Below are 15,100 nucleotides of genomic sequence, written 5' to 3'. Positions count from 1 at the left end.
AGCACTTCAGGCACATGGCAACAGATATACATACATGCATAACACTCATTCTCATACAATAATAAAAGAAACATGATGTATTTACCTACCCTCATACATACAGACTTTATGCAATTAATCATTTGTGCCAAATCCAAACTAACGAATATGTGCATACTGTGTAAAGCATGTGATATATTTGTACTCATTTAGCATTGTATGAACAATGCTATATTTTTCCCAAGCAGAGACAGGATGTTCAGTTTGTAAAATGACTGCTCTAAACACCTCTAATAGAATCCCACTGCATGAGTTTATGAAGCTGATTATATAAAGCTGTACAATATTATTGATCCATACCCTTTTCAAATATAATAGAGGGCATGCAGTTCTTCTTCCTTCCAACTCCTAGTTAAGTTTCCTGGCTCCTCTCCAGAACACCTTCCTGACTACTCCATTTCTGGGTTAAATGCTTCTGCTTTGGGAGTCTAGGACACTGCTCAAATCTTCACCCTAACGGTACTGCAGGCTTTGATTTGCTTGCCTTTGTTCACTGAGTGTCTTCACATCTGTAGATTCTCAAGAATATATATATATATATATATATATATATATATATATATATATATATATATATATATATTATTGAATGGACATGCCTAGATCAGATGATGGACAGATAGAATAAAAACCTAATTTTGAGCAGCTCGGTTTTAATGAGTGATTAAGACATTAATCTATCAACCCTCCACTGTATGTGCCATATGAGTGACATGGGAGTGCCTGTAGAATGCCAGGAATGATGTTCCACTAGTTGTCTTTCATGTCTTCAGCCTCCTGTCCTTTACAAAGTGTTTTCATCTGTGATCCACCACAGTCAGAAGACTCATCAGGCTCCCTCTGCCAGTTTTCCTCATGCCTGTTTCTTCCTCCTCCTTTGGAAGACAGAATGCACTTCCAAGCTACCTTTCTTCTATGTTCTCTCTTTCAGACTTTTGTCTTCTATTCTAATATGACCAAGGAAGCCCTGGACTTAAAATTAAGAGACATGATCTTTATTGTTGGCATGGAAGATAGCTACCAGGCTCTTAGGAAATCAGTTAAACATGTCAGAAGTGCTTTGTCAACATTAAAGAGCTAGAGGGAAACAAAACCTAATTATTTCTAACATGAATATGACGATCAGAATTATGTCCATATTAGATGATCTGGCTGTGTCGGGAAAGCACTCTTGGCACCTAAGGCATACTCAAGGACATGGTTTACTCCTCTGAGATAAGCTTAGGCAGTATTAATCTAAGTTAATCACTGTAATGAGGTGACAAATGAGGAGATAAAGACGTAAAATGATGCTTCTGTAACTTTTTCATATTATTGAGCCATAAGATAGTTACCTAATTGAATAGAACACAGAATGGGTTTTATTTGTATTGCTTAATGTGGAAATCATCTGAAGTTTATTATACCTGTAGGGTAAGAGTTCAGAGAAAATTATTTCTAACCACAAATTATTTTTGAGCTACTTTAAAAGGTTGTATTGAATTGAAATTCACTTTTTTTCCCCATCACCTCTCTCTTCCCCCTCTGAACACATATCTGATTTGCTATGAACTAAGGAAGAAAAATCTTTAAAAACAGTACTCTCATTTTGGTAAAATAATGACACGTCAGTTCCTGACACATTCATCTATTTAGCAATTGGGAGGTTATTGAGGTTTGAACCTGAATAATTCATGAAAGGTAGGAAGAAGTCTTAAGACTCTTATTGAAAATACACCTTGTTAAAAAAAGAGGGTTGGGCCGTAAAGAGGCAAAATCTCTTGACCAGTAAACTGAAACGTATGGGTCCCTAGACATTTCTTCTCGAGGTGGCTAGTGGTCCAGCTGACTGTGAATTTTCTTTCTAGTGAGGGGGAAGGTGTTGATTTATTTACCATTCTTACTGATCCAGCAGTACTTTTCCACCTTTATTTTGAGTCTGATGATGTGCTCTTTCCCTGTCTCCAGGTCCCCCCCCGCCCCCGCCCCCCCCCCCACGGCCTCTCTGCGCTTTGTTCTCTGAGCCCCAGTGCCTTCCTGTGTGTCTCAGGCTGTTGGGGGGGGCGGTCATTATCTAGAGAGCGATGCTTGTCAAGCACCCCAATCAGCTTCACTAGGAGAAGGGAGGGACTTGAGGGAAGGGGAGGGTTAATCATTTGGCTGCTAAAATGCTGCAGAAGAGAGCACAAAGCTCCGCCCACGTAATAAGTGCCTGTAGACAACCAGTCAGGGGAGAAAAGTTTGGGAACAAGCGCATTTTTTTTCTCCCTTTTTGCTCACAATGTAGAACTTCTGTAAACACATTGAAGCTTCCTCCCACCCCGATTTTATAATATACTTTCTTGTTCAAACACTTGGATCGTTTGCTTACTTGTATATGCGGTAGACCACACATACGGCTGCGCAAGTCAAAGGGGAAACTGAACATTCTCCAAGTTAAGCGTCCAAATCTGCAGCCTCTTTATGTACCTGGCCAGCCTTTCCTCATCCAGCTGTTAGTCATTTGTAAGCAGCCGCCCTTGTAACCGCAAGTGAATTCAGCTGTGATGTATGCAGCACCGCGTGCACCGTAGCTTTTCACTCATATCCTAGTCATTGAGGCTCCCGGGAATCATGCTCATAATAAATAGCTTTTTATTACCCCAAGCCGCTGTTCTGGCAGTCGAACGACAGTCTTTTGATAGATGGGCTGGGTAGTTTTGTGTGTGTGTGTGTGTGTGTGTGTGTGTGTGTGTGTGTGTGTGTGTGTGTGTGTATTGTGCTTTACTCAGAGTAGTTAGCAGCAAGGAGAACGCAGCAAAAAGGGGTTACTTTGGCAAAGGAAATCTTCTGAGTAGAGCGGAACAGCAGATCAGAATTCAGAAACAAGAGCGAGAGCTGAAGTGTTATTCTCTGGCGCTTGGTCTAACACTCATCTCCAGGATAGAGCAGTGCCGGGCACTCACGTCAGCCTTGCTGCCCTTCTCGGAATCCGCTAAGAGATGATGCAGCCTTGGAGCCCAGCAAGCCACCAGGAAGTTTGGCCGGAGCTGATTTCTAGGGGATTTTCCCGTGCCTAGGAGAATCCTGCTTGCATTGAGCTGTATGGAGGAGGGCTCGAGTTTCCCATGAGGGGCCCCCCTTGGAAAAGCCGTCTGTACAGAATCCAGGCTCTGCTTCTCTGAGTGTGCTATTTACCCAAAGGCTTTTCCTCACCTTTGCTGATTTGCTGGTGTGATTTCCATGCACTGAGTCCTGAGTAGGGATCCAGGATGGATTGCCTGTGCATTGTCACCACAAAGGTAGGCTAGGAAACACAGCTGTTTGTGCAGCATTTTTTTCCTATTATTATTCTGGTCCTGTAATTAAACAGCTCTGCTAGATGCTGCCAGTTCATGAGATAAAATGATTAGTGTAATTTACTTTGCTGGGCATTTTGTTCCCTAGGAGGGTTTGAGGGTCCTGTCTTTCTGTGATTTCAACTTCTTAAAGTGATATGGTGTGTGCGTGCAGATGTCAGGGGAATGTGTCTGTGGGTTTTTCTTTTTTCTTTAATGGCAGGTTTTGCTTTTTCATCTATTTATAGCTTGTAATGGAAACATCTCACATAGTAGTGCTGTTCACACATCGTTTTACCATACCATATCTGGGTAGTCTTTCTGAGTGGGCTAATTAGCTTTTCATTTAAAAACCATGTCGCCTATGCTTGAAGAAGCCAATCAGCTTTACCGTGTCTTGACATATTGTTTCTGATTGGAGAATTCTGATACTCTGCATTTTGGTGATTTCTTTTAAAGGAAAAAAAAATCTTTAGGCCCCCAGGTAAAACAAACAAGAACGGTATTAAATATTTGACTGAGTCTGTTTTGACTACATTTAAATGAAACATTTGCATGATCAGATAGAGAAATAAAAGTGAGAATGGAGCAAAGTGAGCCCTTTTGTGGGCTACTTAAAAAAGACAAAAAGTTCAAATTTTGTTCTGTCATCAATTCTAAATAGCGTTGGAAAGTATTTAAATTCCACAATCACTAGTTACTTTTATTTATAAAACTCTAATTCAAAGACACTAGTTAGCTTGCTTTTGATGATGCATGAGGGCACATCACAAGTTAATACGAGCCATTTATTTTAGTATCTAACATTAATTAGATGCCATCTAATATGAAAAATCAATACTTTAGTATACAAAATCCAGTAAGTGTAGATTTCTCACTCTGATCTTCTTTTACTACTGAGTAAAAAGTTAATTTTGAAGCCACCAATGAGGTTTCATGTTATATGTTGTTAAGTATTTCACCCTTTACAAACAAAATCCAGAAAGCCTTAGTAGGTATCTCCCCAAAGAGTAGTATCTGATGGGAAATTAAGTTGATATTAGTAGTAGATTTAACATCTTAAAAATTCTAGTTGGAGTAGTTGACAGACTTCTAGATCATGTGAATATTTATTTTACTTAATTTGCTTAGTGTTTTATTTAGCTTTTACTGTAAAGTTAGGTAAAAACCAACACCAAGCTAAAATGAAGGAGAAAATCAAAATAAATGACAGAATGTATGGCCTTATGGAATACAGGAAACAGAAGAACATGTACATATAAATATGTTTATCCTGAAGTGTGGAACTTGGAGGTACTTTTCAGGAAAGAATACTATTGAATATCACCCACATGTGTTTCATAAGTATTTGTTATCAAGTCATAATAATTTCAGATGAGATTAAGCACCATGAGTACCCATTGGAAGAGTGAGACAACATATTAATTACAGTTCAAAACTGGACATCCTTTGCAGAGGAGAAGGTAGTTCAGCACTGAGATTCAATGTAGATAGCATAACCAAAAATATTGTTTACTATATTAATTTACCAAGGTATTAATGGCCATAGGTTCTGCGACAAAGGTAAGATATTATTTTGTCTTAAATGTTGTAATGGTCATAAATATCAGTATGACAGTATTTTCATTCATCATGCAAATTATTTTATTCAACAGCAAAAATAGTTGAGAAATTTCATGAGTTATATTTGTTATATATCCGGTTACTTATTTTCATTCTAGAGTGTCATTTCCATCATTTTAAAAGACAAACATATTTAAACAAAGTTGCACTGTACTACTGACTCGGTAAATTGGCATAAATATTATGACTAAGACTTGTGGTGGAATTTAGACTGCAAATTTGATCTATTTTACCTACCATCATCTAAACTATAATACTTTCCTAAGTGGCCGTGTACCAGAGATGCTCTGCTCTTCCTGGGACCCACCTGAAGGAAACGAGCAAACAAGTTAGAAGTTTTAATTATGTCTGTTTCCAACCCCAACATCTTTCTCTCCCAGTAAAAAGTCTACCAGCTGAGCTACTTTCTTCTGCAGAAGTTTATGTGAAGCTGCAACTATCATCTCTCCTGATCCTTCTAGACTCCATTTTATCCACAGAACATGCCAGTATCACATCAGAGATACATACATTCTTTCACTGGCATTATGCTAGTGTCTTGGTTCATTCTTATCCTCCTACCTTGTCCTGGAAGGTACTATGGGACCCTTGGATTCTGTGGAAATAAACTCTTCTTCATATCTTCGATCGATATTCTTAAGAATAAGATTTAGAGTAGGAGGAATGAAAGGGAAAATTGTGGGAAGTCTCCTGATAAAATAACCCACCATGCATCATGCTCCATGTAATTGAGTGCTTAGCATTTGAAGGAGTCCTCTCTGTTCAGGCTGATTTGCAGACCCTCTCATACTTGAAGCTGATCTTCTAGGCCAGGAGGTCAACCAATCACCTTAAAACAGACTTTTTGGACACAAGAAGCCCAAGGCCTTTCCAGCTAGTGAGACAGGTAACTTTCATAAAAGGATTGAGGCATCATTCTTTTGATTGTCTCTGACCAGCTGCAATTTCAATTCTTTTGTCACAAATAACACTACCAGGAAAGAAAATCTCAAGAGCAGAGCATGAATAGCAGGGCTCTAGAGTAAGACCTGGATCTAAATGGTTATTCTGGACCTTCCTGTAAAATTTCAGCAGATCATTAAACCTTTCTGTTTTAGACTCCACTTATCAATCTTTTGAAAAGGAAGTATAAGAGATGATGTCATGAAGTTTTTAAAGTACCTAAGATAAAAAAGATTTTGATACAAGATAATTTATTCAACAACTTACAGTGATGCTAATGAATCTTTCTGTTTCATTTCCAGTGAGGAAAATGAGATTTTCTCAATGTGATTAAATACAATGTAGTAACAAATGCAACATGTTTTATGTGCTGAGATTTCCTAACTATGTTTTGAATAATTTGAATATAATACCAATAATATTGATAGCTAATATATCAGGAAAATGATGTTAATTTTATTAAGACAAAAACATGTTATTTGGTGATTGGCCAAGGAGACAATCTCTCTAGGTAACAGGCAGAATATTCTGGACTAAAGTCAATGAAATAAAAGTACTCCATACAAGTCTTGTTTTACCATGAATGAATTACCAGATACTATAAGCAGGAACATGTAAAATTTGAATTAATAGAAGAAAAGTGCAACTGTGAAAAATCAAAGTAAACCTGTTCTTTGTGACTTTGTGAACCCAGAGAAACAGCATGTATAAAGAATGACAATGCATATATTTTACTGTTCCTCTGAGGTGCTTCATTCTTTATTTCTAGTCTAGTATTATTGTAAAAAGTATTATCTCTGCAAATGACGTTATTCAACCTCATGAAGCATCTTAAAAGGCAATTGTGGGTGGATTACATCTTGCTTTCATCCTAAGTGTCCATTAACTATACTTATAAACACTAAAACAAGTTCAAAAAATCTACAAATAAAACTGTAATATGCTATATTAAATTACTGCTGTAATTTATTAATAAAGGTGTGATGATGCCATTAACTTTTAATGCATTTAACATGTTAATGTGCATAATGAAATTCAAATAACAGAATGAAAAGTGGAACTGGGCAGCATAGAGGCAGGTTTTATTGATGTTGTTAAGACTACATCTGCTCTGTAAATATGTCCCTCTCTACCTCTGTCACCTTACAGTCTCTTCTAAGAATTAAAACCACTAATAAATTCACTTCTAAGAGGAAATGAATGTTGTTACTGGACATTGAAAAATAATTTATCAAGGCTAATATGTTATTAGTTATTATGGTTCTACTAAGAACAGGTAGCGTGCTATTCTTTTGGAAAATGAAATCATAGATTTTTTGCAACTGTGATTAGGCAGGAAGCAAAAATAATTTTTTATATTCTATCACAGCTTTATGTAGTGAAAATGAAACAAATCACCAAGGCAACAAATGGTTTTCTGAGTGGCCCTGTGTTCATAGACAAAGCTATTTCTTCATGCAGATGTACGGTTGCATCGGCCCTCAAGGCAATACATCCACCCATTCGTTCTTCTCTCAAGTGTTTGTTGAGTACCTACTATGTACTTATACACTACAAGGTGTGGGGATAAAACAAACAATCTGTTCTCCCACTGTTTAATCTAATGAGAAAAGTGCTAATTTTAGAAATAACAGTAATGTGCAGTAGGCAGATGAGTGTAAGATGCTGTGGAAAAGAGAATGAGCACAGTCAACCAATTTGATGGACTTTTCTGCAGCATAGGTAGGGATAAGTATCAGGAAGCCTTTGAAGGAAGTGACTACTGCACTGATAAGTAGAATGAAGGACATAGTGGAAGTCAGAATGGCTGTTAAGTAAGATAAAAGCTATTGAAAATGCAGAGACAGAGAGGGTATATATATATATATATATATATATATATATATATATATATATACACATATATGTAATTTTACACCACACACACACACACACACACACACACACACACATATATATATATATATATATATATATATATATATAAAATTTTAAAGAAGATAGTGGCCACCAACCATTATTTCTAATGGTTCCAAATCCTGATTGTTCCAAATGTCTCTCACATTTTCTTATACTGATCTGAATTTTTCCAGTTTTCTGCCACATCTGCTTTTACCAATCCTTACACCTCTCCAGTAAACACAAGGGTCATCACTTCCACTAATTGAATGACCTTCTCTGAATCGTAGTTCCCTCATTCCTAGAACTAGAACGTCTACTTTTCAGGCTTGTTTTGAGGATGCTGAGAGTTAAATAAACTGAGACTAGCCACTTTAACAGCATACTTTGGAATACTCATGCCATGAGTATATTATCCCTTTCAGTACAGTGAGCCCTCCAACACCTGAGCCCAACAGTGCTACTCACTGAGGAAGTCAAACAGTTGTTCCAATTCTTACCATACTGCTCTTTTATCTTTACTTAGAATGTGATTTGCTCTTTTTTTCCCTCTCATTCTGCCCTATATTTTATTTTCTAGTGATCTTCAAATTGCATGGATAAGAGAATATTTTAAATCTATGCTACTTTTCCTGACCTTCATTAAAGTAATAGACACAAGCTTGGCTAGCACTCCATGTTCCTGTTGTAGGAACATCTGCTTATTCTGTCCAGATAATTGTTAACCTGTCTAAATTTGATTAAATTTTCATGTCTCATTCCTTTCCTAAAAAGTATGTATTTTCTGTGTACACTCATCCTCTATATCTACCTATCACAATGAATAATTGTAAACTTATTTGTGTGACTGCTTTTTCTATCTCTCTCTCTTGACATACCCTATTTGAAGCAAGGGATGTTATTTTCTTTCCTTAACTTTGTATATGTGAAGCTCTCTCTCTCTCTCTCTCTCTCTCTATATATATATATATATATATATATATATATATATATATATATGTGTGTGTGTGTGTGTGTGTGTGTGTGTGTGTGTGTGTATAAGATGTATATGCAAAGTTATATGTATATGTATATGTATATGTATATGTATATGTATATGTATATGACTTGAGAGGACCTGAGGTGTTTTTTATTAAAACTCCTTTACTGTTCTCACCCAACCAGGAAAGATCTTTCACATCTCCAAGGTGAGTCAAATCCATGCAAGCACGAAGTGTCATAGTAGAGGGTCAAACAGCTTTTTAACACCTGCAAGCCTACTCCCTTTCATTATCTCCGATTCAATCACTTCCATATTGTTTAGTTAAAACACTCTTGATACCATATATTGGATTGTATTCCTTTTGAGCCTGGATATTTAATAACTTTTCAAAAATGATCCAATTATTAGTCTAGTTGTAGATTTTGTAACACTTAGTCAAAACCTATTATTGTAAATGTTTAAAAGTAAAATAAAATCTCATTCTACAAATGGTATCAATTGTCTGTTGGCAAAACTGTAGCAAATCATTTTCCTGACGCACTTAACTTCTAGAATGCTATTTTACATGGGCTCTTTTTGATTCTGTGACAAAAAGTCACAGGTTCCAGGAAAAATTATGAGTTTTGAAGGATTTTCCTTCATACAAATTTCGTGTCAATTTAATTTTATGAGACAAGTGTGGATTTCCAAAGGAGGTAAGTATAAATAAAAGTTTTCAAACTCAATGATATTTAAACATTTATTGAGACAAAAATTTAAATGTCACATAACTAACTCCATGGCATACAGAAGAATTCATTTGCTTCCTTTCATTACTTATCCATTATTTCATCTGAATGTTTGCAGATAATGTTTTCTTAAAGTAGATTACTCATGATTGCAGCTGCCTGAGAGACCTGTCTCACTGTATTTATGTATGCCTCACCAAAGGCAATTTTGGAAATGTGCGTTGTGTCAAGACACAGAAGACAAAAATACTGGGTTTTCTACTTGTGTTAGTAACCTTAAATCAGTTCAGTTTATTCTCTCTAACTCTTATTTTCTCACATTTTTATCAGTACTTACTCTTATAGATTATTAAAATTAAGAAACTTTTTTGAAATTAAGAAAATAATATGGGTTTATCAATACTTACTCCATAGGATGATTGTGCAGAAATAAATTATATATTTGAAATAATATAAAATATTGTTTACATGGGAAAGATGAGAGTAATTTCTGAAAAAAAAAAGAAATCTAGTGTAAATCTGGGGTCTTGTTTTTGCAGCTCTTTTTTTCTTCATTGTAAATAGATTATTTTCTCATACAATATATCCTGATTATAGTTTCCTCTCCCTCTACTCTTCTCAGTTTCTCCCCAGCTCCCCTCACCTCTGGATCTACTCTCTTTTTGTCTCTAAGAGATAATAACCATAAAATATAAGGCACAAGAGTCAGAGACCCACTCGTTCTCATAGTCAGGAGTCCCATAAAAATACTAACCAAATAGATATAACATATATGCAGAAGACCTGGTGCAGACCCATGTACTTGTTGAGCCAGTCTCTCTGTGATCATATGCATCTTGCTTAGTTGATTCAGAGAACCTTGGTCTAGTGGTGTCCTCCATCCTCTCTGGTTCTTACAGCCTTTCTGCCTTCTCTTCCACGGGATTCCCTGAGCTCTGTGGGGAGGGATTTGATGGAGACCTCCAATTCAGACTCTACAAAATGTCAAGCAGTGCGTCTCTGCACCCACTTCCATCCTTTGCCAAAGAAGCCTCTCTGATAAGGAACTGATCTATGAGTTTAGAAGAATATCATTAGGAATCATTTTATTTTTTTCCAGGCATGTTTGGTTTTACCCTAGGTCTTTGGACTATCTAGTATCTGGTTCTTGGTTACCTAAGCAGTGTCAGGTATGGGTTCCTTCTTATGGAGAGGGCCTTAAGTCAAATCAGACAATGGTTGGCTACTCCCACAATTTCTGTGCCACCATTGACCTAGCATATTTTGCAGACACAACAAATTGTAGGTCAAAGATTTTGTGGCTGTGTTGGTGTGCAAATTTCTCTTTTGGTAGCCTGCAGAGTATCTTCCTACACCAAAGAGACTAGAATGTAGGAATGAAGACTCCGTGTAGGCACCAGCTCAACATCTCCATGTTTACAGTTATGTGGGTGTTGTCCTCATCATTGGGGTCCCACTGTCAGTTTGTTCAACATTCTTATCCATTAGGGAAATGCAAATCAAAGCTACTTTGAGATACTATCTTACACCTGTCAGAATGGCTAGGATCAATAATGCAATTGACATCTCATGCTGGAGAGGATGTTGAGCTGGTGAACACTCCTCCATTGCTAATTTCTATGGAAATCAATATGGCAGTTTCTCAGAAAATCAGGAATCTATTTACCTCAAGACCCAGCTATACCACTCTTAGGCTGTTCCATCCTACCATAAGGACATTTTCTCAACCATGTTCATTGCAGCTTTAGTTATAATAACTAGAAACTGGAAGCAACCTACATGTTCCTCAGCAGAAGAATATTTAACCAAAATGTGGTACATTTATACAATGGGGTATTACTCAACTGTTTAAAAAATAACATAATGAATTTCACAGGCAAATGGATAGACTTAGAAAAGAATCATCCTTAGTGAAGTAACCCAGACCCAGAAGGATGAATATGGTATGTATTCCCTTATAAGTGAATATTTGCCATTAAGTCAATGATAACCAAGTGAGGTTAGGTAACGAGGAGGAATCTAGGAAGTATGCATGGATCTTCCCGGGAAGGGGAAATAGAATAGATTTTAAGGGTGGACTGGGGGCATAATGAGGATAGGAGTCTGACAGATCAGATGGTGGAGGAGATGGGATAGAGGGGGAGAGTGTAGGGATAGTTACTGGAATTGGGGAGAATTTGAAGGTTATATGGAAACCTAGTGCAGTGGAAACTTCCTGGAATTTATGAAGATGATCCTAATGAGGACTCTTAGTAATGGGGGATATGGAGTCTCGACTGGCCATCTCTTGTAGCCCAGCAAGGTTTCCAGTGGCAGGTCTTGGGTGCATTCAGTTGAGTTGTTGGCCAGGTAGGTCCCACTGATTTTTTTTTAAACTGACATTAGCATTAATGTAGGGTGGAGAAAATGAGAGCTGTGTCTATATGTGTTAGAACTAATTTTATGCTAATTTTAATGACATAAGAAAATTGGCCTAACTTGCCTGTGGTCCCTCAGAGAATTGAGTGTGGAGCAGTTGGACAGTAATTGCAGAACTGAATTTATCTTAAAGAGCAGGGCAGCATGGGTTTGACAGTACAGCCTTTGGAGGTAGATTTCTTATGTGGCATATTAGCTCTTCTATTTATTATTCCTCTCGTTTGCAAATATTACTTAATTGACCTGTCTCAGTTTTCTTATTTATTAAATGAAATAGTGTTTCATGGAGTTAGATCAAGTGCAGCATTCATTTCTTCCAAAGATAGTTACCAAGCATACACTATGTGCCAGCTCTTATTCTGAGCCGAGAGAAATAGAACAGTGAATGAAACAGGTGAAACCCCTGCTCTCTTAGGACTTACACAATGAAGATATAGACTTTTAGTGAGCCCAAAGAACAAACAGAATTTTAGCTATAAGAACTTCGGTGATTTAAAATGAAGTAAATCTAGAATGAATAATGAATAGAGAGGGGCAGAGAGCTATTTTAGACAGGGTTGACAAAGGCGGCCATTCTGAGTAAGTTCTGTAAACTTAAAGGGAACAGATTTGTGTGGATATTGGTGAAGATCATCCCAGAAAAAGTGAACAGTTATTATGAATACACATGCACAGCTTAGTGTAGCTACTGCACATTGCAAAAAAAAAAACAAAAAACAAAAAACAAAAAAAAACAGCACATATTTAGGTATAGGTGTTTCCATTCCTCCTCCTCTCCCTGCTCCCACTCCCCCTCTCCCTCCTCCTTCTATTCCACATCATACTCTTGCTGCTATTCTTTCTAGTCCATCTTTTTTTTCCCCGAGAATCTGACATTTAAGGATCAAAATTCACTGAGAGCAGCAATTCAATTAGCTGGTTCCTGTTCTATCGAATTTCTACTGCCAAGTTGGAATGGGAAATTCCTTTGATATTGGTGAATAGAATTGCCAAGGTTTATATGTTTGTTGGTGAGAAAAAGATACCAAATGTTTTTACCTTTCTCTGCTATTGTGCATTCAAAATTAGTAACAGATTAGAAGCCTAGGACTATAATCCTCACCACCATTTTTATTCTAATGCTCCTGCCGGCACATACCCATTTCTTTAGATCCCAGCAATTCAATTCTTGAGATAACTTTTTATAGGACAGCAGGTTGTGTGAGAAATGGGTTTGACACTAAATTAAAAGAGTCAGATTTGGAGTTCTATATACCCAGCAAGTAAGCTAAAACAAAAACTTAGAGGAAAAAGTTTACTCTCTCTAGTCCTTTAAGCATGAATCATTCCCTTGCGACATCTCTGCTCCATGGGTAGACTGCCACTTGCTCAGGTGTCACTGTTAGTAAAACAGGAGTTGGTCCCCATTCTTTCCTCTTTCAATTCCAGAGAGCCCCACCCCTATTTACTGTTTTCTTTATCTGTCCTTCATCTCCTTTCTTACTGAGTTGTGTTTTGTGTTCTCCCATGAGTTTCTGCAATAAAATCTGTTTATTATTTTGCCCTTTCTATCTTCCCACCTTTGCACATTATCAACACTTTGTAAGGAACCTTCCAAATATGTGAAGTAGTACAAATACGTGAGTATTAAATTCACAGTGTGACAAAAAATTTCAAGGTTTCCTTGTCCCCTGCTGTTTTGGTATTCAATAGGGTATGTTCACCACCTAAATAAAATATTTCCTCAGAAATCATCGGAGTTTTAGAATCTGAAGACCATCACCTTTCAGTCGTATAACCAACTACAGTCAAGGACATTTGGCTCCCGTAGGGTGCTGGAGAATTCCACTGTTTGTTTTCTTAGTGTCTGCTTCACTGCTTACATGGAATGCCTTCTTAACTCCATAGCCTGACACTTGCCTAACATAACCTTTCTTAATATTTAAGAGTCATCTCACATATAGATTTTGTGAATAATTCCCTTGACGCTATGCTATACGACTGAGCCAGCTATGCTTCATCTACTTATGTTATGTGTATTTGTTTTTTGTTTATATCTCATTCTATAATTTGTTTTCACATGTGTGTATCTCATTCTAGAATGTGAGTTCTGTGAAGACAGGCAAAGTTTCTTAGTCACATTCTGAGCCATCCACCTAGCTTGATACTGGGCGGTGTGATAGATGTGTTGGTTCACTCTTTTACAGGCATTAATGTGTATTTCAATGTTGAGTAAGTAAATCCATGAATGAATGGATTTTAGCTCCACAAACATGAATTTTGATCTCTGTGCATATAGATACACACTTGAATACTTTAGTTTATAACTACATTTATACATTCAGACAAATGTGTATATATATTGTGTGTAATATATATTTTACAATAAATAGATAAAAAGAACTATTTTAACATTGATAGGTAGATATTTCAGCTGAGACATAGACAACAAGTGAACTCATCTGTGACTGGGTGGTAGGCCTGAAATGATACGTAAACTGTCATTTCAGTTTGAGAGAAACAGGCTTAAGAAGTAAAAGTCCTCACACACATCATGGAAACTGACAGTTAGATCTCGTCTATATTAAACCATCTTATCATGATCATAATTCAAGTTTCTTTTATTCAAGTATAAAGATAGGAGATGTCAACTGCACATTTTTTATTTAACAAAAACTAAAGCAGTCAAATAAAGCTTTGGGAAAAGATTACCAGCTCACATCCATCTAACTACACCATGATTTAATGTAATGTGATACTTGCTCTTGTTTCATGAGAAAATAATTTGACTTGGTAACATATATAAAACATGCTTACCATAAATATACTATGGGGCTATAATATTTTAATTATGTAGTATATTCTTGCTATAAGAACATTGACAATGGTCCAAAAGCTATTTGATGTGAAATTTACAAATGGCTTCATCCACCCTAGGTACCTGTGCTCATCCTCCCATACCCAACCATGAGAGAACTGGTTAAACTGTAGTGTGTAACAGTATTACTTTTAAGTCAAGGGTACTCAGTTTCTGGATATGAGCTTGTCTAGGAAGCTACTCACAGATATTCTGCCCTTTCTTGCTTTTCATTTCAAAGAAAAAAATGTATTAATTCCATTGAATGATTTTACCCTATGTAACCTCTAAAAGAAACCTAAACCCACCATGATTATCATTTCAGGCTCATGCAGGT

The 15,100-nt window shown here is 36.8% G+C and overlaps 1 protein-coding gene across 15 annotated transcripts in view; it reads left to right on the top strand.

Moving 5' to 3' along the window:
• Positions 1–15,100, top strand: part of Dlg2 (discs large MAGUK scaffold protein 2) — a 1,877,153-nt gene that overhangs the window by 334,996 nt on the left and 1,527,057 nt on the right. For 2 of the 15 annotated variants that reach the window (XM_052714332.1, XM_052714330.1), the window contains exon 1: positions 3,152–3,299. The exons of the other annotated variants lie outside the window; for them this stretch is intronic. In XM_052714332.1, coding sequence (XP_052570292.1) covers positions 3,270–3,299 — 30 coding nt within the window. In that variant the 5' untranslated portion in view covers positions 3,152–3,269. Of the gene's footprint in view, positions 1–3,151; positions 3,300–15,100 lie in introns of those variants that run through there. 15 annotated transcript variants of the gene reach the window in all.

The sequence above is a fragment of the Peromyscus californicus genome, unplaced genomic scaffold, assembly GCF_007827085.1.
Source record: "Peromyscus californicus insignis strain IS unplaced genomic scaffold, ASM782708v3 Scaffold_4__1_contigs__length_199733344, whole genome shotgun sequence".
In the NCBI taxonomy this organism is placed as follows: Eukaryota; Metazoa; Chordata; class Mammalia; order Rodentia; family Cricetidae; genus Peromyscus; species Peromyscus californicus.
This window is presented reverse-complemented; position numbering and strand designations above follow the sequence as displayed.